The 23205-nt window shown below is 37.5% G+C and overlaps 10 protein-coding genes across 10 annotated transcripts; 5 read left to right on the forward strand and 5 right to left on the reverse strand.

The window, feature by feature from the left end:
- Nucleotides 1-54: 54 nt before the first annotated feature.
- On the forward strand, nucleotides 55-1710 carry MNS1 (mannosyl-oligosaccharide 1,2-alpha-mannosidase; the record flags this gene model as incomplete). Its single annotated transcript, XM_056229179.1, has 1 exon — nucleotides 55-1710. The coding sequence occupies one exon, from the start codon at nucleotides 55-57 to the stop codon at nucleotides 1708-1710; it is 1656 nt and encodes a 551-aa protein (XP_056083223.1).
- A 294-nt stretch (nucleotides 1711-2004) lies between these two features.
- Nucleotides 2005-5151, forward strand: NMD5 (Nmd5p; the record flags this gene model as incomplete). Its single annotated transcript, XM_056229180.1, has 1 exon — nucleotides 2005-5151. The coding sequence occupies one exon, from the start codon at nucleotides 2005-2007 to the stop codon at nucleotides 5149-5151; it is 3147 nt and encodes a 1048-aa protein (XP_056083224.1).
- Nucleotides 5152-5496: 345 nt separating this feature from the next.
- Nucleotides 5497-6126, forward strand: XPT1 (xanthine phosphoribosyltransferase; the record flags this gene model as incomplete). The annotated part of the gene is made up of 1 exon (XM_056229181.1): nucleotides 5497-6126. One exon carries the CDS (start codon nucleotides 5497-5499, stop codon nucleotides 6124-6126), a length of 630 nt encoding a protein of 209 aa, XP_056083225.1.
- A 98-nt stretch (nucleotides 6127-6224) lies between these two features.
- SGM1 (Sgm1p) lies at nucleotides 6225-8342 on the reverse strand (the record flags this gene model as incomplete). The annotated part of the gene is made up of 1 exon (XM_056229183.1): nucleotides 6225-8342. The coding sequence occupies one exon, from the start codon at nucleotides 8340-8342 to the stop codon at nucleotides 6225-6227; it is 2118 nt and encodes a 705-aa protein (XP_056083226.1).
- Nucleotides 8343-8558: 216 nt separating this feature from the next.
- On the reverse strand, nucleotides 8559-9278 carry MCM22 (Mcm22p; the record flags this gene model as incomplete). The annotated part of the gene is made up of 1 exon (XM_056229184.1): nucleotides 8559-9278. One exon carries the CDS (start codon nucleotides 9276-9278, stop codon nucleotides 8559-8561), a length of 720 nt encoding a protein of 239 aa, XP_056083227.1.
- A 192-nt stretch (nucleotides 9279-9470) lies between these two features.
- TIM8 (protein transporter TIM8) lies at nucleotides 9471-9734 on the forward strand (the record flags this gene model as incomplete). The annotated part of the gene is made up of 1 exon (XM_056229185.1): nucleotides 9471-9734. The coding sequence occupies one exon, from the start codon at nucleotides 9471-9473 to the stop codon at nucleotides 9732-9734; it is 264 nt and encodes an 87-aa protein (XP_056083228.1).
- Nucleotides 9735-9915: 181 nt separating this feature from the next.
- Nucleotides 9916-11247, reverse strand: TTI2 (Tti2p; the record flags this gene model as incomplete). The annotated part of the gene is made up of 1 exon (XM_056229186.1): nucleotides 9916-11247. One exon carries the CDS (start codon nucleotides 11245-11247, stop codon nucleotides 9916-9918), a length of 1332 nt encoding a protein of 443 aa, XP_056083229.1.
- A 186-nt stretch (nucleotides 11248-11433) lies between these two features.
- On the reverse strand, nucleotides 11434-15762 carry MET5 (sulfite reductase (NADPH) subunit beta; the record flags this gene model as incomplete). The annotated part of the gene is made up of 1 exon (XM_056229187.1): nucleotides 11434-15762. One exon carries the CDS (start codon nucleotides 15760-15762, stop codon nucleotides 11434-11436), a length of 4329 nt encoding a protein of 1442 aa, XP_056083230.1.
- A 1270-nt stretch (nucleotides 15763-17032) lies between these two features.
- Nucleotides 17033-21778, forward strand: IML1 (GTPase-activating protein IML1; the record flags this gene model as incomplete). The annotated part of the gene is made up of 1 exon (XM_056229188.1): nucleotides 17033-21778. The coding sequence occupies one exon, from the start codon at nucleotides 17033-17035 to the stop codon at nucleotides 21776-21778; it is 4746 nt and encodes a 1581-aa protein (XP_056083231.1).
- Nucleotides 21779-21898: 120 nt separating this feature from the next.
- On the reverse strand, nucleotides 21899-22978 carry HOM6 (homoserine dehydrogenase; the record flags this gene model as incomplete). The annotated part of the gene is made up of 1 exon (XM_056229189.1): nucleotides 21899-22978. One exon carries the CDS (start codon nucleotides 22976-22978, stop codon nucleotides 21899-21901), a length of 1080 nt encoding a protein of 359 aa, XP_056083232.1.
- Nucleotides 22979-23205: the final 227 nt, after the last annotated feature.

A 23205-nucleotide genomic window follows, 5' to 3' on the forward strand; every position in this document is an offset into this window, starting at 1 on the left:
AAACAGAATACAACCAAGAATACAGCCAAGAAAGTAAACACTGAAGGAGTTTCAATGAAGAGTCTCGTTTCCGCCGTTATTTCTACCGTTGTTGCTATCGTAGCAATTGCCTATTACGTGCCATGGAACACGTATTCCGAACGGAAGCCAGCGGGAGCTGGCGTTGAAGAGATGAAAGGCCAGATTGAAACCATGTTCTTGGCATCGTGGAGGGATTACTCCAAGTATGGATGGGGGTATGATGTATATGACACCATTAACCACAATTTCCACAACATGCCTCGTGACAATCGGCCGCTGGGTTGGATTATCGTAGACTCCGTGGACACGTTGATGTTGATGTACAATTCCTCCGTACTATACAAAAGTGAATTTGAGGCTGAAATTCTGAAATCAGAGGAATGGATAGGCAATGTCCTTGATTTTGATATTGATGCGGAAGTAAATCTTTTTGAGACTACTATTAGAATGCTCGGTGGCTTATTGTCCGCATACCATCTTTCTGATCTACTTGAAGTGGGTAACAAGACTGTCTACTTGAATAAAGCCATAGACTTGGGGGATAGACTTGCTTTAGCATTTTTATCCACTCAGAGCGGGATTCCGTACTCAAGTATAAATCTTCGTAGTGGCAGAGCCATTAAAAATCACGTCGATGGGGGTGCCTCTTCCACGGCAGAATTCACTACATTGCAAATGGAGTTTAAATACTTGGCATACTTGACGGAAAACCGTACTTATTGGGATCTGGTGGAACGTGTTTACGAACCGTTATACAAAAACAATGATCTTCTGAATGCGTATGATGGGCTAGTTCCAATTTATACTTTCCCGGAAACTGGTAAATTTAGTGGTTCAAATGTCAGGTTTGGATCTAGGGGTGATTCTTTCTATGAATATTTACTGAAACAGTATTTATTGACGCACGAAACGCTTTATTACGATTTATATAGAAAATCCATGCAAGGTATGAAAAAACATTTGTTAGCGCATTCCAAACCCTCCTCCCTTTGGTACATTGGCGAAAGAGAGGAAGGCCTACAGGGTAAATTTTCTTCAAAGATGGACCATCTTGTTTGCTTCATGGGTGGCTTACTAGCATCCGGGGCCACTGAGGGCCTTTCTGTCAATGAAGCTCGTGAAAGGCCATTCTTTTCTCTTTTCCCTGACAGACAAAATGATTGGCTTTTGGCTAAAGAGTTAACACATACATGCTATCAAATGTATAACCAAACACCTTCAGGACTTGCTCCGGAAATCGTTGTTTTCAACGAGGGAAACACAGAACAAAATGGCTGGTGGCAGTCGTCATCGGGTGACTTTTTTGTAAAGCCGCTCGATAGACATAACTTACAAAGACCAGAAACAGTGGAATCGATCATGTTCATGTATCATCTATCTCATGACAACAAATACCGTCAGTGGGGGGCTGACATTGCATCTAGCTTCCTTGAGAACAGTTGTATCGATTGCGATGATTTAAATTTGAGACGATTCACCAGTTTGAGTGACTGCATTGTATTGCCTACTAAGAAATCTAACAACATGGAAAGTTTTTGGTTGGCGGAGACTTTAAAGTATTTATACATATTGTTTTTAGATGACTTTGATTTGACTAAAGTTGTCTTTAATACAGAAGCCCATCCATTTCCAGTGCTGGACGAGAAAATATTGAAATCTCTGTCTTTGACCACCGGTTGGTCATTATAGGGTCACTGATGTGTATATTAAGTAGAACCGCTTTTGAAATTTGTAAAACTATCATATGAGAACATCCACTAGTTTCTTCTATTTCAAATTATTCCATTATGTTTCGTTCAGTATGCGGTGTGATGATGTACTATACCATTTTCTAAAGGCTTAAGAAAATGAAAAATTTGCAATGCTCACTTCAGCAAGAAAACCGAAACATCGATAATTGTATATATATTCCAAAATAATCAATCATTTTTGTACTTGCAATTTTCAATCATTCTTGATTTTGACAAGATTGCCTCATTTCCAATGGATATCACAGAATTATTACAGTGCTTTGCCTGCACTTTAGATCATAACACTGCGGTAAGAACCAATGCAGAGACTCACCTTAAAAACGCAAGTAAGGTGCCAGGATTTTTAGGTGCTTGCCTAGATATCATTGCTGCCGATGAGGTTCCAGAAAATATCAAGTTATCAGCGTCTTTATATTTCAAGAATAAGATTTCATACGGCTGGTGTGGTGATGCGAGACAAAGCTCAAACGAATTATTGGATTCACATGTTGATCCAGACGAAAAACCAGTAGTGAAAGATATGTTAATCAAGACAATGGTTAGCGTGTCCAAGACCTCCCCACGTTGCGTTAGAGTGCTGAAATCCGCCCTTACCGTAATCATTTCAGAAGATTATCCCAGCAAAAAATGGGATAACTTATTACCAAGTTCCTTAGAGTTGCTTTCAAATGAAGACATTACTGTGACATATGTCGGACTTTTGTGCCTTGCTGAAATCTTCAGGACATACAGATGGAAGAACAATGATGAAAGACAGGGCCTGGAAGAGTTGATTTTAAATTATTTTCCTGCTTTATTGAATTATGGCGCAAACGTTCTTTTCCAGGATGGCAAATATATGAATAATGAGCAAATAGGTGAATTAGTGAAATTGATTGTTAAAATTTATAAATTTGTTTCATATCATGACCTACCATTTACGTTACAACGTCCGGAGTCATTTACTCCATGGGCTTGCTTTTTTGTTAATATTGTCCAGCAACCATTGCCTCAGGAAATTTTGACTATATCTGATATTGAGGCCAGGAGCAAAAATCCATGGGTCAAATGTAAGAAATGGGCTCTTGCGAATCTTTACAGACTTTTCCAGAGGTATGCGTCAACTTCATTAACGAGAAAATTCCAGTATGACGAGTTCAGACAAATGTACTGTGAGCAATTTTTGACTCAGTTCTTACAAGTCATTTTCGAACAAATCGAAGAGTGGGGGACCGGGCAATTGTGGTTGAGTGACGAGTGCCTGTATTACATACTGAACTTCGTTGAACAGTGTGTTGTACAAAAGGCTACTTGGAAACTTGTTGGTCCGCATTATAATGTGATTCTTCAACATGTTATTTTTCCTCTACTGAAACCTAGTACTGAAACTTTAGAAACTTTCGAAAATGATCCTCAAGAATACATTAATCGGAATATGGACTTTTGGGATGTTGGCTACTCTCCAGATCTGGCTGCACTGGCTTTATTAACGACGTGTGTTACGAAACGCGGAAAAACTACTTTACAGCCCACTTCAGAATTCATGGTCACAACCTTACAAAATGCCATTGGTGACTATAATAATATTACATTGGACAATGCCTTGCAAATTGAGTCATGTTTGAGAATATTCTCTAGTATTATTGACCGCCTCATAACAAAGGACTCTCCGTTCGTAAATGAGATGGAAAAGTTTATATTAACATTTGTTTTTCCGTTTTTCAAATCTCAATATGGATTCTTGCAAAGCCGTGTATGTGATATTTGTTCGAAATTGGGTTCTATGAATTTCAAAGACCCCGTGATAATATCGACTATCTATGAAGGCGTCATGAATTGTTTAAATAATTCCGATAATTCATTACCTGTAGAATTAATGGCTGCGCTAGCACTGCAAACTTTCATAAGTGATAACCAGTTCAATCAAGAGCTATCCAGGCATGTTGTTCCTACAATGCAAAAATTACTAAGCTTATCTAATGACTTCGAATCTGATGTAATTTCGGGTGTTATGCAGGATTTTGTGGAACAATTCGCTGAGCAACTACAACCTTTTGGTGTTGAGCTGATGAATACTTTAGTTCAACAGTTTTTAAAATTAGCTATTGATCTACACGAAGCTTCAAATATAGATCCAGATTCATTTACGAATGCTGATAATATCCCCGATGAATCCGAGAAGCAAATGGCAGCACTCGGTATCTTGTCAACTACGATATCTATTCTGCTATCTTTTGAGAATTCGCCTGAAATCCTGAAAAACTTGGAGCAATCATTTTATCCAGCTGCAGAATTCATTTTGAAAAATGACATCGAAGATTTTTATCGTGAATGTTGTGAATTTGTTGAAAACTCTACATTTTTACTAAGAGATATCACTCCCATCAGCTGGAAAATTCTAGAACTAATTGGAGAATGTAATAGGAAAGCAGACAGTATGGTTTCCTATTATTTGAGCGATTTCATGCTGGCTCTTAATAATATTATGATTTATGGCAAAGACGAGCTGAAGAAGAATGAATTTTACACAAAAATTATATTCGAAATATATCAAAATGCCGTTGTTTCTGAAGACAATTCACTAGACGACCTTAAAGTAGTTTTCGATTTGTCACAGGAGTTCGTTCTTGCATTGGATGATAATTTACTTCAACACTACAGGGAGCGTATATTACAAGATGCTGTGAAAGCTATTTTGACCCAGAAAAGGGAGCTGAAAATCAATGTTGTCTTTGGTGTGACGGCTATTAATGTCGTTATTTCAAATCTGATAACAGCTCCTTTGATCACTTTGCAGTATCTAAAACAACAAGGGTGTCTTGAACTTTTCTTCCAGACGTGGATTACAGATTATATTCCAAATTATAAAAGGTGCTATGATATTAAATTATCAGTTCTCGCACTATTGAAAATTATTCTAAACCTACAAAGCAATGTTTACTCCGTGTTGAACCTAGAAAACTTGGTTCCGCAATTGGGTACCACTGTAACACAATTAGCTTCCAAACTTCCAACAGCATTGAGACAATTAGCTAATCAACGCAAAGAATTTTCATCATCAGGTCTCGAAGGGGATGCCAAGTGGGACGAAGATTTTCTTGATGTCGGAGATGACGATGACGATGGTGATGAAGGTGACCTTACTGAAAAGTATTTAGAACTAATAAAAAACAGATCAGATTCCTTGGACTTCGTAGATGGTTATGACGGAAAGGAAACCTTTGATGATCTAGAAGAGGACCCATTGACGGGGTCAATTTTGGATACTGTTGACGTATATAAGGTCTTTAAAGAGTCCATCATCAGTCTGCAACATGTTGACGGTGACAGATATCAAGGTATCATGGCACATCTGACGCCAGCTGATCAAGAACTGTTTATGGGGATTATGAACGCTTAGCTGAACCAAACAGCGAACTGTATATTAGAGGAAACACTGGATTACGTAATATAGATAGATGAGATAGAGTAAGATGCCCAACGGTTTGTTATCTTTGTACTGGCAGGCAGGACTTCAGATGGTAACAGATAATAGTTACCGTAAACGGAAAAAGACTTTTTTTTTTATCTGTAATCAATGAAATTGGATCTATAAAAATTTCGAGCTTAATCTTTGATCTAGGGAATGCTTTATAGCCAAATTGGATAGAAAAGTCCACAATCTCTCAACTAACTCTTCTTTTTCATATCCTATTCTAGAGTTAAAATTGATAACCAATTTCAAACCATAAATACCCACCTCAAAATGCCGGAAAATGAAAGAATGTACATCTCCTATAATAATATTCACAAGCTTTGCCAGACAGTGGCCAGGCATATTCTAGATAGAGATGAAAGGCCTGATGTTATTATCGCTATCACTGGTGGTGGTATGATTCCTGCAAGAATTATCAGGTCATTTCTGAAAAATAAAGGTCAAAAAAATATTCCTATTCAAGCTATTGGTTTGTCTTTGTATGAAGACTTAGGGTTAGATAATGGTGCAGAATCTATCGGTAAAGAGGTTGTTAGGACACAGTGGCTGGATTTTGGTGCACTGAACCAACACTTTGATTCCTTAATCGGTAAGAGAGTTCTAATTGTTGATGAAGTTGACGATACTAGAACTACTCTCTATTATGCTGTTTCTGAATTAGAAAAAGAAATTGCGGAACAACAAATTATCTTAAATAGAAAGAATGAAGAAACCGTATTTTCTATCTTTGTCTTGCATAATAAAGACAAGCCAAAAAGAGCGGCATTACCTGATTCTATGATGAATTCTGGACGTTATATTGCTGCGCAAACCGTTCCTGACGGGTGGTTGTGTTATCCCTGGGACGCTGAAGACATCGAAGAACATACTGTGCTCGCTAAAGCCCAAGGTAATGATTAATGATCGATAATATGTTGCAATTACACTTGTATATATGTTTGTCATTAATGAAAAATTTATATTTAGACTTATATTCAAGAAAGGAGAGTGTACATTTGTCACCTCATCTTTTCCTGCATTTCCACCATTTGTTGGACTTGTTGATGCATCATTTCTTTTAAATCGGACACGTCATTTTCTAATTCTTCCACTTGCTCGGTCTTTTCACCTAACAGTTGTAAGGAGGTTTCCAGTTTGCTTTGAATTTGTTCCACTTTTTGCAAAAGTTCATCCTTCTGTTTGTTGACTTTATCAAATTTATCGTTTTCCTCCAATAGTCTTAAGATCTCATCATTGGCCTGTGCTTTTTCATTTACCAAATTATAGTATGACTCCCTTGAAGTTAATAATTCACCCTCCAATCTCTTTAATTCCGTACTTAGCTTACTCACCAGATGGGCACTTATATTACCATTAGAGTTGGACAATTGAAAGCTCGCTCTTCGGTATGGTATTGACGTATTATTTAACGATTTCATGGATTCGCCTTCTTTTATTGCTTGTAAATCAGCGGCTTCTTCTGGGATATCATCGATGCTAAAATCTATATTTTTCCTGTCAAAGTGTTCACTTTCCTCATTACATATCATATCGTGCGATTGATCGCTAATGGGCTTCAGAGATGAATCGTCTTCCAGTTGTCCTAATTTTGAGATCGATAGAGACAGCATAGAGTTCTCTTGAGGTAAAGTCCACTCGTCTTCGATATTCTCATTCATGGAATTTAAACTATTGGTCAATTCTGCAGGAATTTTTTCTATGATTTTTCGATCGCTGGTCTCTTGATGTAGCTTCACTCCGTCCTCATTTTTCTCGAACTGGGCCCTCTGAATATCATACTTCTTCTTCAATAGATTGTAATCATCATTTATACTTTGTAATGACAACTTCAATGTCTCTATCTGTCTTTCCAGTTCTTTCACTTGAGAAATTGCCTTTAAATGACCTTCTCGTTCTTTTTCTAAATGGTCACTTAGTGTTTCTGTTGAACGCAAGGCGGTTTGATACTCCTCTTCAAATTTCTTTTTTTCTTTTATCGTAGATGCAAGGTGATTCTCTAAATCCACAATTTTACTGTTCAAGGCGTATTCAATGCTATTCCAGTTAACTTTGGATGACTCGAGCTGTTCCTTTAGTAGCATATATTGCGAAGATGTATATTGCTTTACTTCGGAGCTGCCATCATCATTGTCTACAAAATCACCTCCGCTTGATTTACCGTTCGAATCGTTGCTGCAACTATCCAATTCTATCCTTAATTGTTCTAATTTTGTCTCCAGAGAAGTTACTTGATCGATTGTTGCTTCCTGTAGTGCTTTCTTCTCCATTTGAAATTCGGCTTTTTCTTCTTCGAGCAATGTTCTCATATGATCTAAAGATTGCTGCAAATTTGTGATCAAGTCGTCTTTTTCCTTGATACTTCCTTTTAACACCTCAAGCAACTCTTTCTGCTTATCTGTGTCCTTTAGCTTGCTTGTAGTTTCAGTCAGTTGTTCTTGTATATTATGATACAGTGACTGCAGTTCATTATAATTTTCTACGTTCTGAGTAGAATCATCATTCAAAGATGATACTTCATACTCTAAATTTTTCACTTTTGTCTTCAGAGCCTTGATCTGGTTGGATTGCCTCAACTCAGTTTCCGCTAATTTTTCTCCTTCTTTCTTCAGTTGATCTATCAAATCATCTTTCTCTTTGATCAATTTAAAAAAGCTAGAATCCGTTGTCTCGATTTGAGGTTTTTTGCTCACTTCGTTAGTTAGGTCATCAATCCGTTTATTTAGTCTTTCGTATTCTGGGCTAATTCTTCTGACTAATTCTTCGACTGTGAGTTCCGTGTAATTCTCTGGCAGCCATTCAGGCAATGACACTATAGCGTTATCAGAGTTATCAGTTCTAGTTAGTTCGGCATGCGCTGTATTTGCACTTATTTTAAGTGTATCGCTTTCAACAGTACTCTCCGATCGTACCGTACAATCATCTCCGTTTTCAGCATTGTCAATTGAGTCCAGACCAGTAGTTAGATCATCGATGGATATGCCATTGGCTTCCAGCTCGCTGTTTGACAGCACTACAGGCGAAGGGGATGGTAGATTCGATGTTGATTTTTTATTTTTCTTTCTTCCCTTCTTGGTAGCAAGAGAAAGCCTTTCTTCCAACGTCAATTTTTTACTCATGATCAAATTTAATATGTGACTATCATATAAATTTCTTTATACGTCTTATTGTACCAGAGACCCTTTCATGGCAGTTTTTAAAATGACTAAGGTCAAGAGCTCTCGATGAACAAACTACGGTAATGTCTAAATCATGATCTTTTCAGATTTCGACGCCTTATAAATAACATCCCCACACCACTCTATATATATGCCATTTCGACTATAAAGCACTACTTAAGTCAGGCTCGTTTCATTGAAATCTAATAGTTTGATATACTTAACTCCTGAATCTGTAGAGCTTTTAGTTACGATAACAAGGTTGCCCCTGAGCAATAACCTGTATAGCGGCATCGTCTTGGATGAGAAATCGTTCAACGTTAGAGTTATGTCATGCTCAATTAGTCTTTTTAATAACAATGTGATTTCTCTCGTTAAGTTATCAATAGATTCTTCACTATTATCCAAATTTGGCACTAGAAACTTCTCAACAAAATCGTTTAATGACGTCCAAAGCTCTTTATTTCTGTCTTTTGGTGTTTTAATATGGGCCAGGTCTTGTTTCTTATTGTCTAAATCAGCCAATTGATGCTGCAGTTTCCGTAGCAGTTCTTCCAAATCACTGTTAATGTTTTCTTGTAACGACACAATCGTTTTTGTATCGATTGATTGATCGTTCATTACTGAGAGCCAATCGCTGGAACTTTGGGCCCTAGAAGACAGGAAATTCGACATCAAGCTGAAACCTATGGGGTCTGCTCTTTCTGGTAGGAACATAGGTTTTTTTAATAACTCTGTAAATATTTCGGGGTCAACCGCTTTCCCTGCTGAGTCTACGGATCTACTCCTGATCTCTTCGATGGCGCTTCGAGTTTGGTTCAAAAAATACCGTTTGTTTCCGATTTGGTTCTCCAGATTCTTTATATATACATCCAGCACATCCTTTTCTGTATCCATCCTTCCTTCACGAGACTTTTAGGCCTTTCCTTTCCCTGTTTATTCGTTATATGCGAATTGTTACACACAAATACGAAGCGAAACGGCTAATTACTAACTAACATAAAAACTACTCAAGGCATTGATCTTGAAGAAAGATTTACGAATAAAGGAGAAGAACGTGAAAAGAAACACGCCGACGCAAAAGGAAAAATGTCTTCTCTATCAACATCTGATTTGGCTTCTCTTGATGATGCTTCTAAAAAGGAAATTGCCACTTTCTTAGAGGGTGAGAACTCTAAGCAAAAAGTTCAAATGTCAATCCATCAATTCACTAACATATGTTTCAAAAAATGTGTTGACTCCGTCAATAATCCTGATTTGAGTTCCCAAGAGGAGCAGTGTCTGTCCAACTGTGTGAATAGGTTTCTAGATACGAATATCAGGATCGTGAACGGGCTGCAAAACACCCGTTGAGATGAAACTGATCTACCTTTTTCACGTCATTGTTTTTTATGTCTTAATGTATCTGTAAATAAGCAAATAAATTTTTTAATACATGTTCAAGGTTTCTTTTGAAGTTCTTTTCTCGCATAATGATCGGCATTCTTCTTTTCCTATATATACACTGGCCTATATATATATATATATTTCTTTCCTATGAAAAGTCGAAGAGTAACCGAAAACGCGGTTGCTCGGATAAAGTCGACAACTCACCTTCCATGCTGCAGTTGCAATGCAGTAAACTTTTCATCGTTCTTTTGCATTGCAGTAATGTTGGTTCGTTCAACGCATCCTCTTGCAGACACTTGTCGAACGTAATTAAGATCAATGACAAAATGTCGAATTTGTGGGCCACTATTCTTTCATTCGGACAGACTTCTATTAGGGTGTCTATCACTAAGAGGGCCTTTGAAACTAGCTCTGGAAAAATTGTAAAAAAGGGATTTCTCACTATATACTCACCTAAAACATAAACTAGCCTCTGAAGATGTACAACGGATCCTCCTTTTTGAAGTTTGAGTATGTTTGTTGCAGTTTCCAACGCATATGTCGTCAAATTATCGTAAGTAAGACTAGCTCTGGGGATTATGTTTTGCAAAAGAATCTCTGACATAAATTTTTCTAGGTGATATTGGTATTTAGTATTATCGTTGACAAATTCTACTCTATACAGCGAATGTATTGTCGGAAAAACTACTCGCCATATCGCCAATGTATCATTGGCATTGTATGACGGTGGCAGAAAATAGCACATATTGACCAATATTTTTTCGAGCAGTGGAAATAAACCAATGCTAGAAAACTGTATCCATTTAGAGTCATCAATCTCGCACACAAATGTATGGTCTAGAAGAGTTTGCAGCAGTAGAACACCACGAAGTTTTATTCTTCTCAAGTCAGTGGTATCATCTAGTATGTTTAAAATTCCTGGAACAATCCAAGAAAGGTTCGTCGATACGTCTTTCCTTTTCAAATGTAGCAGGACTACGTAAAATAACGGAATACTCTTTAAGCCACCTTGACCAATCCACACTTCCCTGAGGTTGTCTTCCTTCAGTGACATTCCAAGTGCGGGTTTGAGAACGAGATTTTGTTGCCCCTTGAGCTCTGAATTACTTTTGCCTTTCAAAAGAAGCGGTTGCAATGAAGAAATAAGGCCTCGCACTATGTCACCATAGTGATTTCTGCCCGACTGAAAGCGTTTGTCTATAGTTTTTATAACGTCATTATTTATCTGTATTTCTGTTCCTGGAGATAGGGAAAGATATGATAAAGATTCGATGAGTTTGATCTCATCGGCCATCGTTGTTGCATATACATCATCGACATTCTCTCGTAATTGAAAACACAATTCCGAAAGCCTTGCGGGAGAAAGTTTCGTATCAACCAGTTCATCGATGATGTCACTTATTTTAGCCATTCGCTTTTTAGTGCCTTTTTGATTTTTTGCTCTTCTTCTCGTTTTCATTTCTTTCATAGTTTTCATTTAACTTAGTCCTCTTGAAAAGGCTGATAGGCCGAAATGACGATAATGAGTCTTGACTAATAATATACAAGATTATAAAAATAAATACTTTCTATATATGAAAAGTTATATTCAATTGAGGAGAAAAATAAATAAATATGTGGGGAATGAAACTTGATAACAGTTCTAGTCTACCTTAGGCTACCTTTAAAAGGCATCTTCAGAGACATCTTCATGGAAGTACTTACCTTCCGTAGTTGGTTTGATGATGCCTGCTCTTATGCAGAAGTCACCAAAGTGTTCATCTTCATTTCTTTCCAAAGCGTACCTTTTAAATAGTGGTTTGATGAAATCAACAATTTCTTCATCCTTTAAATTGGCCTTATATAACTTGTTCAGTCTTTGGCCAAGGTAACCACCACCAAGCATTAAGTTGTAAGTGTGTGGAGCCTTACCAATAAGAGCCAATTCACCTAGCCATGGACGAGCACAACCGTTGGGGCAACCAGTCATTCTCATAATAATAGAATCGTGGCGTAGACCATATTCTTCTAAACAGTCTTCCAATTGAGTAATGATACCAGGTAGGAAACGTTCAGATTCAGCAAATGCTAAACCACATGTTGGCAAACCAACACATGAAGACGAAGATAATCTTAAGCCACTAAAGTCAGTGTTATCCAACTTGTAAGCCTTCAAAATAGATTTGATTTCACCGATATGTTCATCCGTAATATTAGAGACAACCAAATGTTGGTTACCAGTCAATCTGAAATGACCGGAATTAGTCTTAAGCATATATTCAGCAACTTTTTTAATACCTGTCTTCTGGGGTAAATCTGGTGTATCTTCAACTCTACCATTCTCGATAAATGCTGTGAAGTGATTCAATCCAGTTTCATCTTTAATCCATCCAAAGTAGTCGATATTGGATTTAAACTCGAACGGTCTTTCAGGTTCAAATTTCTTACCCCAGTATTCTTCCACTTTTTGCTTGAAACCTTCCACACCCATATCGTCTACAGTGTACTTTAAACGAGCATGTTTACGGTCTTTACGATCACCATGATCTCTTTGTACAATAACAACACCTTCCAATGGTGGAATGATTTCTTCAGTTTTGACAAAACCTAAACACGATGCTAACCTTGGATAGGTCTTCTTATTGTTATGTGTGGTACCCATACCACCGCCAACGAAAACATTATAACCCTCTACAATTTGAGTTTCTGGGTCAACTATCGCAACCAAACCTACATCAATAGACAAGACATCAACATCGTTATATGGAGGAACTGCAATATTAAACTTGAACTTCCTTGGCAAGTAAGTTGGACCGTAGATTGGTTCAATGTCAACTAAAGCATTACCGCTGACTAAGGTCTTCTTCTTCCTTGGACCATCCTTTCTATTTTCAAAGATAGATGGCCATGATGGGTTATCGTCTTGCTCTTCTGGGCCTTCTAACCAAACTTCATGATATGCAGTGGTCTTTGGTAAGAAATGTTCAGAAATTATTCTTCCCATGTCGGCAATTTGTTTGTGAACCTTGGCGTTGGTTGGTAAGGCCGAGACCATAACATTTCTGTTCACATCACCTGCAGCGGCTAAAGTGTCCATAAGAACTGCATTCATCCCTCTCAAAGTATGTTTCAAGTTCTTCTTTAAAACACCATGAATTTGGAAGGTTGCTCTTGTGGTCAATTTCAAAGTACCATTACCAGAAGTATCAGATAAATGATCTAGAGCAAGCCACTGTTGTGGGGTGGTCTTACCACCAGGCAGACGGGCTCTTGCCATGAACATGTAGTATGGTTCTAAACCCTGCGATTTACGTATCTCTCGTATATCACGATCGTCTTGGGTATAAATACCGTGGAATTTCATTAATTGTTCATTAGCATGTGTAACACCGCCTGATGATGTATCTTTTAAATTCTCACTGATGGTGCCCCTCAAGAAATTAGAATCTCTCTTGATATCTTCGTTGGTAACCGGTTCTGGCTCAGCTTCGACAGCAGCACCAGAAACGCCAAGAGCTTCCCATAGCTTAGGTTCCCATTCAGAATAAACAGTTTGGAAACCATCGGCATCCTGATCATCACCCAAACCTAAAGGAACCAAGGCCTTGGCACTAAGTAGTTCTAAGCGCTTATACAAATCTTGCGAAGGTTTGTTAAAATAGTGTTTGTCTTCTTTACGTGGCCAATACTCAGAATCACCCAAACCGAAAACAGCAACGTTCAAAGTAGCTAAATCTAAGGCGGCGTCATTCTTAAGAGCTTCCCAGAAAGATTTACCGTCCTGTGGAAATTCACCTTGTCCGGCAGTGGAAGTGACGAAAACCACGTTCTCCTCGCCAGGTAGCTCTTCTAAAATGATATCATCCATGGATAGCACGGTAGCTTTCAAACCTCTTGCGGAGGCTCTTGCGCCCAGTCTCTTTGCTAAGTTTGCAGCATTGCCACCATCTGAAGCGTAATAGATGTGTAATGGCGGTCCTGATAAACCCTCTAAAAGCTGATCAAATGCAGCCTTACTTCTCTTTTCCTGTTTTCTTGTTAATGCATCACCAGCGGATTGCTTCAGATTATTTGATAAAGAGGGATCCTTTCTGGTTAATAGAGTTAGCTTATTTTCACGATCTAAGAAATCTTGTAATTGCTTTCTAATAACTGAAGAATCCAAACTAAATGCCTCCCTATCCGTAGAAGGATCATCATAAACTGGGTTAAACCTATACAATGGCCAGTAACCAGATTCAACAGCGATTTTGGTCTCTTTCAAAACTTCTAGTGGAGTATCAGTTTCTGAATTGTATGGCAAATAGGCCAAGACAATAGAAGGTCCATTATATTTGGAGGCCTCTATAATTGCTGTCAATAATTGGGTGTATGAAGCATAGACGGCGACGGATGCAACATATGCGTTGTAATAATTCATGGCATATAAACCAACATCTTTCTTTCTATCTTGGTTTTGCTTTCTATGGTCATACGGTTCTGAATCGATCAACAGCACATTAATGTTTTTACGAGAGGATAAAACCTGTTGGATACCTGAATGACCTAAATCATAAGACCAGGCATCTGAACCGATCAGCCAGCTCGATTTGAAGATAAAAGAATCGCTTGTCGGAGCAATCTTTAAGAATTTTAAGGCAGTACTGGAATTTTGGTTGGACTCTAATAATTCAAATATTTCCAAACCTGTGGAATTGGCTTCTTGCAATTGAGCTTCATCAAGATCAACCCCATGAAATGACAACCATTTAGATAATAACTGAACGATTTTGTTTGCGTCTTCAGAAAGGTACAGGCTTGGATCAAGAGAAGACTTTGCTAGTTCGATCAGTTCCTCACGTTGACTTTCTTGTTTCAAAAAGCGTCCAAAACCAAATTCCGGATTTTTTGGCTCAATTGTTTCACTAGAAAATTGATTCAAGATCTGCAAATTTGAAGAGAATAATTGCTTTAGCACTTTGATGTAGGCATCCTCTAGGTTCAAAACTTTGTTAACAGAAGAAATTAGCTCAGTAATTTCAGCTTGTTCGTCAGTCTTTTCATTGGGTTTGCCCAAAAATAGGTTAGTATCAGGTTCCTTCTTGTTAATGTTGGATACTGCTGTGTTAATAACATTTTGATAATCATCTACAATACCAACACTACTTAGTACTACCTGGTCTATATTCTTGGACACCAATTCATTAAAATTACTGAAGAAGTCTAGAAGGAATGGTTGAAATTCGTTTGATTGTGATTTTTTAGAGACACCCTGTAAAATAGCGATTTTGGTAACAGTAGATGGCAATATTTCCAAGAACTTGGAAAAATTCCATGGTCTGTATGCTTTAATTTTGATCAAAGCTGCATTTGAAGGCAATACGTTGCTAAATTCTGCGTCATATGGTGACAAGTTAACGATAACAGTGTTAGGTGAATCTTTGCCTTTCACTAATTCGAAATTTGTCAATAGAACAGTATCATCTAACGACGCTTCTTCAGTTCTTTCGTTAGCAACCTCCAAGGTTGGAACGTCGATGTCTTGTTCGATAGCAGTACTGGTACCAATTTTTTCCAAGTTAATGAAATGGAAAACCGGAGTAAGAGTACTTGTAGCAATCCTGTAAGAAGAGGCTGTATTTGAAACCGCAGTTTGCAAATCAGAAGATATTAAAATGGGGAAAGAAAGATCTTTCAATGCAGGAATCACGGAATAATCTTGCAAATTCAAATCCACTACAATCACCAATGGAAGTTCATTAGGAAGAGAATATAAATGGTGAATGGATTTAACCAAGGTGATTTCGTCTGTAAAGATTGTAGTTAAAGTGTCACTGGAAAGTTGATCCTTAATGCTATTCAATGGATCCTGATTATTCAACAGGTGAGTAGCATCTGTCACTGCAGATTCTAGCCCTTCGAAGGATGAATGACTATTCTTCGTGCTAGTAGTGTAGAACACTTTATTTAGGGAAGCACTCGAGGAATACTGCGCCAATAAATGTGGGAGTGTCAAGAAATTTGAAGCAGTCATTCGTCAATATTTTCTTTCTCTGGTTCCCTTTCCCTTTACTATTGCTTCGTTAAAAAAATAAATTAATAGAACGAAGAAATTTGACGAGCAAGAGGACCTTTTAACATCCTAGTCTAACTTTACACTCGGAACTGCCATCTTCCAACAGTTTATATAACGGTTTGCAGCAACCAGTAATTCGTCGCATCTCCATGACTCAAATTTTCCAACTTCTCTTAGTTATTAGGCTATTCTTGCTTCTGTGTGGTGGTAATTGTGGCATTGTAAACTAACCAAGAAACTGCACGTGATGAAATTATCTTCATAAAATATCACGTGGTCAATAACTATCATTACCCGGATTGAGATAAAAGAATGTTTTTTTATAAGATTAGAGTATTCGCCACAATCTGTCGTTAAGGATTGAGTATATTATTGAGCCCGCTTATAGTATGAACAGGGACACTCCACATTCTATGGTTTGCTCGTGTAATTTTGATACTTTTTCATAGTATGTATATTTACATACATATATATATGCGTATACAGGGCACCGGGTAGAATCTGCTTTACGTACCTAGTGACAATAATAGTACAAATATAAGACAGTTTACATTTGGCGGCTAATTAAAAACTTTACAAGACAGTTAGCTACGAATACTTTAAGATGACTTTGGAAGGCATTGAAATACATGAGATGAGAAAGATTAATGTAAGGTATGTCGGGTGCTTAGTCAGACAAGCACATTAAGGGGAAACAGTATGAGGTATTTAATATTTTTTTCCCAATTTTATCTTTTCTATTACATTCTTGTTATTCAAGAAACAAAAGATGAAAAGGTGAAAGTAAACAAAGATACAGCAGTTTCTCAAATTAGTCTCGGGAAACTATGTAGAGCTTCTGCTATTATTCTTCTCTCCATGACGTCGCGAATAAGCAATAATAGACAAGTGATGAATTCTTAGCCCTTTTTGCCCTTTGTTCGAGGCAAATATACTTTAAATCTACAAGACCTTTTGAACTTGGGAAAATCCAGACTACTAGTCTTTTGATGGGCAAATTTCTTCAATTGGCACTCCACTAACTCACGCAGCTCTTTGAATTACTAATCCCAATTAAAATATCACTGAGTACGGAAACTGTACGCTGAACAGCCAGATCACGTGATAATTTGGACTCTATCAATGCAAGTCATTATTGTTTTAGATAGTAGTCAATGTGAACAATTTCTAATGTGATTTAATAAACAAACATAAACCTCCGGTGCTGGCAAGTAAAATTCCCAGAATAATGTTCGCTAGGTTGCACGGAAAGAAACAAAGGCCAATTTCTTCCATCAATTCACAAACTCCAAGGACTAGCAACACTACTCATGCAAATAGCATATCCTTATCATCGGGTAATTTGATAGTGGGTTCAAATAAAAATTTAAGAGCAAGAAAAGACCAATTGAGCCTTCAACAAAGGACCTCCAATAGAAACCCCATCTCGGATAACAAAAACAATGATAATATCAATAATGATGATAACAACTACGATAATGGAGAACAGCCTCATCGCCATCACACTTCAGGACTGAAAATAAGAACACACCAAGCTGAACTTGGCTATCATGAATCTCGATTTTCAGAGAACTTAGTAATGTTAAACCTGATCGAATTTCCAGATATAAAGCCAGGAAATTTGGTAGAATTGAAAACTTATCATAATAGTCCATCTCAATCAAACAAAGACAAGAAAGTTTATTTTATTGCCAAAGATTTTGACCAAGAGACCAAGAGAAGGGCAAAGACGTCCAATGTTTCCGTACTTTCAGGCCAGTTACAAACCCTACTAGATTTGCCTTCCAGATCTAGAATATGGATAAAATTGAAGCCAGATAAAACAGACTTACAGGCGGACGTGGTGGAGTTCAATATCAAGGACTGCCTATTAAATAGAGGGGATATGTGGATTTTATCCTCTAAACTGGTTGACACATGTGTATTTATGAACCAAAGACTAGCATTTCTAGACTCTATCAGAGGTACAATTAAGGGAATTTACCGAAATGGTAAGAAAATTTTCTCTGGGTATATCGCCGAACAAACAAGAATAATTTTCAGATCCGAATCTGCTAGGCTCATTTTCTTAATTCAGATCACTGATGAAATGTGGAATTTTGAAGAAACCGGTGAGCAATTATTTCAGAAGATGGTCAATTCATTTTTCCCGAAGATTTTCAAAAAATGGAAAGATATAGATACTCACCATACTATTACAATAGCATTCGCTATATCAATGGATTTATCTGATACTTCTTTTAAGGAATTGAAGCCTGGCGAATCTTTGAAGAATTCACAAGATTACTTCAGAATAGTTGTGGACCAAGTCAGTATTATCCATTGGGTTGATATTATGGAAACTCTAAGGAAGGAATTTATGGAAATTAGGAAGGATTTATTAAATAAGGAAACGGATAAGGGTTATAGTATAGCTAATGGAAGATTTTCACCCGTAATTAAATCGAACTTTCTTGAATTGGTCAATTTCGCAACGACAATCCTAACTGATCCTTTTAAACAATTAGATCTAAGACATACCACTACACACGTGATGATAATCTCGCCTGGATCGGGGTTATTTGATGTAGATTACAGTTTATTAAGGTTAACAGGGAAAAAGTTATTATCTCTTGAAATGACCATGGATTTAATTTGTCTTTCAAAGGCTCCATTACACATTGTACCTCTCTTTAGGTACCGAGACTTCGAGAACAAACTTCATCATTGCGTACCGCTTTGGTTAAGCGTTTTCTTTTGGAACGATCATGCGAAAAAGGGTAAATCAGAATGGACCCCAAGATGTAAAATTTATGATTTACAAATGATGGGGATTACAGAAAATGAGCTTATTCAGGAAGTAGATGTTGGATATCTACAACCGAACAAGAAAGTTAAATCGCTATCACAATTTATGAATGACTATGACGGGAATGTCTTCCAGGTAGAAATTTTACCCGTTAACTCTAATAAGAAACTCTCTAACAAGTTAAATTCGAAGTTTGATACCGTGTTTGAAGATGATGTTATTGTAAAAGCGCATAGAATTCCGGCAACAGCAACAACTACACACGGCAATACTAAATTTATCTGGAAGGCTCCAAAATTTGCCATTCCAGTCATAAAAGACGTTCAAAAACCAAACGTAATACCAGATTTATCAATAAAAACGATAGATGCGTCTACTTACGATGACCTTAATACTAGAAATGATAAAATTAGCGCTTCTATCACTTCTTACCACGACAATGTCGAAATGAATGACTCACTGGTCTCTGTGAGATCTACTGATAATCAAAATACATCTTTAGCGCTGGATTCGCTAAAAGGACTAAGTAAAAGAAATTCATTAAAAGATTTTACTCAAAGAGTTATAACAAAATTTATTTCCAATATGGACGTAAATAAAAATAAGGAATTGAAAGCTGCAATAGTTAAAGATGATTCAAATAGCTTGCTTATGGATGCTAATACGTCAGCACTGCAATCGTCTGATAGTAAGATAGGTAGCATACGGTTACAAAATAAGGGCCTCATGGATGATAACATTATGAATAATCGTGGAAATCTAATAATCAAGAAAAACCTGTCCATTTTTGGGTTGCATGATAAGGAAACCATAGGTGGCTCACCCTCTTCATATTTAGGTTCATCGCATACCAGAACGTCCTCAAAATTTTCCACTATGTCCGACAAAGTTGCGTTCATTACGGAGGGCCAAAAATTAAAATCTGGCAGTGCGAACACTTACAGCTTCTTTAGGCATCCTATAAATGAAACTTGGTTGGATATAAAAAGCCCTTCAATTCCTGTCAGTAACGAGTTTGCCAACGAATTCTTGCCTATTCGTTGGAAAGATGTATGGCCAAAATATGTCGCCAAAAAGTATAGTAAGTGGAGATCTTTCACGACTCCAGCAGAATTACCAATTACAATTTCTGATTTCCCTTCTAAGGACGATTTTGAAAGGAATTTCATTTTTAGAAACCATTCAGTGACTTTGAACACCGATCGAGAACAATATAATCAAACTTACAAAGATCTACTGGCCGATATGATTTATATGCGATTGTTAACTGGTTTTCAGATCTGCGTGGGTGAGCAGGTAGAGAAAATAGAATTATCCAGGGAAAATGACGAAAGTGAAACGGTGGTCAATAAGTACTTGGACTTCAATAAATACAGTACCTTCAAGCTTTATCTAATGATCGACTCTGAAATCCATAGAATAACATGCGGATCGGGTGGCATTATTGATGTTGAGAGATACTTGAGGAAGGACGAAACGAGCTTCTTTGATCAAGTTCCTAGCTACATTCCATTAGTTAAGACGAGGTATGAGAGTTCATTCCGTGATGCAATGATTGACCCACTGCATGTTAAAAGAGAATCTTTAAATTGGAACCAAATTGACCAGGTTCTGGCAGGTTATGGCGATTACTTAATTGACAGGAAATGGCACGGATTTAGGGCTAAATATGTGGTGTTGCCAACAGATATTCCTCCAAATACTTATTCCATGGTAATCAATGGCAAGAATGAAACCTTGAACCCTGAAGAAATTCGAGTTGAAGGGTTGCGGAGATTAATTGGCTCAATTACCAGGGCAAGACTAAGAACGGAAAAAGAAAAGCGAATAAAAAAGAGTAAGAGAGAAGAAATACAGCCTGAAGTTATATTCTACACAGGTCCACTCTACAATTTCATCAATGAACAACAAACATCTCTAGAAAGTTCTGCTATAAATTTCAAAGATTCCATTTTTGTCAACGACAGTAACCTTTTGAATAAAAACGTAGAATTATCGAAGTTAGCGTATCAAATTCAACATGGTGAAAACCGAATAACATTGGTTAACAGAAAATGGCACTGGAAAAAGCATGAAAAGTGCTTTGTGGGTTCAGAGATGGTTAACTGGTTGATAAGAAACTACTCTGATATTGATACACGAGAGGATGCGATCAAATACGGACAAAAAATAATGAAAGAAGGATTATTCGTTCACGTTTTGAATAAACACAGTTTTTTAGACGGACATTATTTCTATCAATTCTCACCTGAATACGTAATGGACACTAACAGGCTGGAAAAAACAAGTTCTCATCGCTCTACGTCGTCCGATGCGAAACAAATGTTGAGGAAAGCATCTACCGGCAGCTCAAATGACCCGGGAGGTATCACACCGTTCTCTACGGTAGTACCTGCTATGAGTGCTTCCAGCGCATCGGTTACTGACACTAAAGAACCGTCACGTCCGATTTTAATGCTGAGTAATTCTCTCGTTATTGATGTCGATCCCGCTGGCAAATCCTCAAAGCAAGAATCATGTACTGTGCATTATGATAGGGTTCACAATCCGGATCATTGTTTCCATATCAGATTGGAATGGTTGACGACGACCCCTAAACTGATTGATGATTTAGTTGGGAACTGGTCCAGATTGTGTGAAAGGTACGGTTTGAAAATGATTGAAATTCCTTGGGAGGAACTTTGTACGATTCCGTCAGTTAACCCATTCCATTCTTTTGTTGAGATTAAGTTAGCTATTAATCCTTGGGAAGATCCTGAATTCAAAGATAGAGAACTTTTTGCCAGAAGTAAATTTTATTATCATGTTTATCTTCTAAAGGCATCCGGATTTTTATTAGACAACAGAGCATCCAAATTTTTACAGAGCCAGGATATAGAGTTTGATATCATGTATTCATGGGGTAAACCACAGTTCAAATATGTTCAATATATCCACCACACCGGTGCTTACGTTGCAGAACTGAGAGAAAACGGCTGTCTATTTTTAGCCCCTAACAACGTTTACATATCCAGAGTAAATCCAGGAAACATAGTCGGTAAAATTCACTCCTCTACAAGCCCCTCATTAGACGCTCAGAAAGTGATTTTAGATTTCAAATCAACTTGTTTAGACTACCAGAAATTAAGATCAATCTTTTTAGATGCGAAAGAGATGTGGGTTAGCGGGAAAATTGTAGAGGACTGAGCATATTCTAACATGAGATAGGTCTCACGCAGCAAATAATATTCACAAATGGATGGTCAGGTATAGTGTTATCTATTTATTAATAAATATACATACATACTTATATATTCATTTACTAACCTAAAGTCTTTGAGCAATCTTGATTACATCACCCAAGACACCGGCGGCAGTAACAGCAGCGCCTGCACCGGCACCTTGAATGACAACAGGATTGGTGTAACGCTTAGTTTTGATAGAAATAACATTGTCAGAGCCCTTCAATGAAGCGAATGGGTGAGAATAGTCATACTTTTCAATTCCCACAGAAACAGATTTGGTGGCAACATCAACTTTACCAATAAATCTCAATACCTTGTTTTCAGTTGCGGCCTCTTTCTTCAATTGAGTCAAATCTTTGTCATAATCAGATAACTTTTCCAAAAATTCATCAGCGGATTCAATAGATTCCAATGGCTTTGGGATCAAAGACTGGACTGGAAAGGAAGTTGGTGATTCCACCTCAACACCAGATATTCTACCAACAATGGTAACCTTTCTGGCAACGTCCAACCCATTTAAATCATCTCTTGGGTCTGGTTCCGTGTAACCTAAATTCTTAGCAACCTTGACAACGTCAGAAAATTTGATGTCGTTGGCTTCACTAGTGGAGAATTCGTTGAAAATGTAGGATAAAGTACCAGAGAAGATACCTTCGATTTTTTCAACTTCGTCGCCAGTTTGAATGATTTCTTTCAAAAAACTAATAATAGGCAAACCAGCACCGACAGTGGCTTCATGGTAGACCAAACCGTTGGTTGGCTTATTTGAGAAAAGAGCCTTCCAGGTAGCCAAATCGGAGGAAAAGGCCTTCTTGTTTGGAGTAGCAATAGAAATACCATTTTCGACAAACTTGGTGTAAAAACCAGCAATGTAAGCACTAGAAGTGTTATCTACCAAAATGACTGGCTTAGGGGAAGTCTTCAAATGGGCAATCAAATCGTCCAATGGCAATGTCTTGTCGGTGGCAGCAGCCAAAGCAGCCTTCCAGTCAGAGCCAACGTTCAATGGAGAAAAGTCCTTAGAAATCAACGAACGTTCAGCTTCACCCAAAAGAACCAAGTTATAAGTAATGCTAGACTTCATGGCCAACAATTGATCCAAAAAAGATGAACCAACGACACCGGCACCGATAACGGCAACATTAACAACTTTAGTGGACATTTTTTTTATTATTTGAATAGTGATACTAGCAGTGCTTTCCTAAAACAATCCTGAATGCGCAGCAAGAAAGATTGACTTTAATAAATGTCTATTACCACTTGTAATACTTACATATTCCTTATACACTTTTTTCGTTCAATCCATCGACTCAACTTAACCACTAGGGCACACATCTTTCAAAACACGGTCATCACCACATCCGTGCACCTCTGCAAGCAAACACATAA

Source organism: Saccharomyces kudriavzevii (assembly GCF_947243775.1).
Source record: "Saccharomyces kudriavzevii IFO 1802 strain IFO1802 genome assembly, chromosome: 10".
In the NCBI taxonomy this organism is placed as follows: domain Eukaryota; kingdom Fungi; phylum Ascomycota; class Saccharomycetes; order Saccharomycetales; family Saccharomycetaceae; genus Saccharomyces; species Saccharomyces kudriavzevii.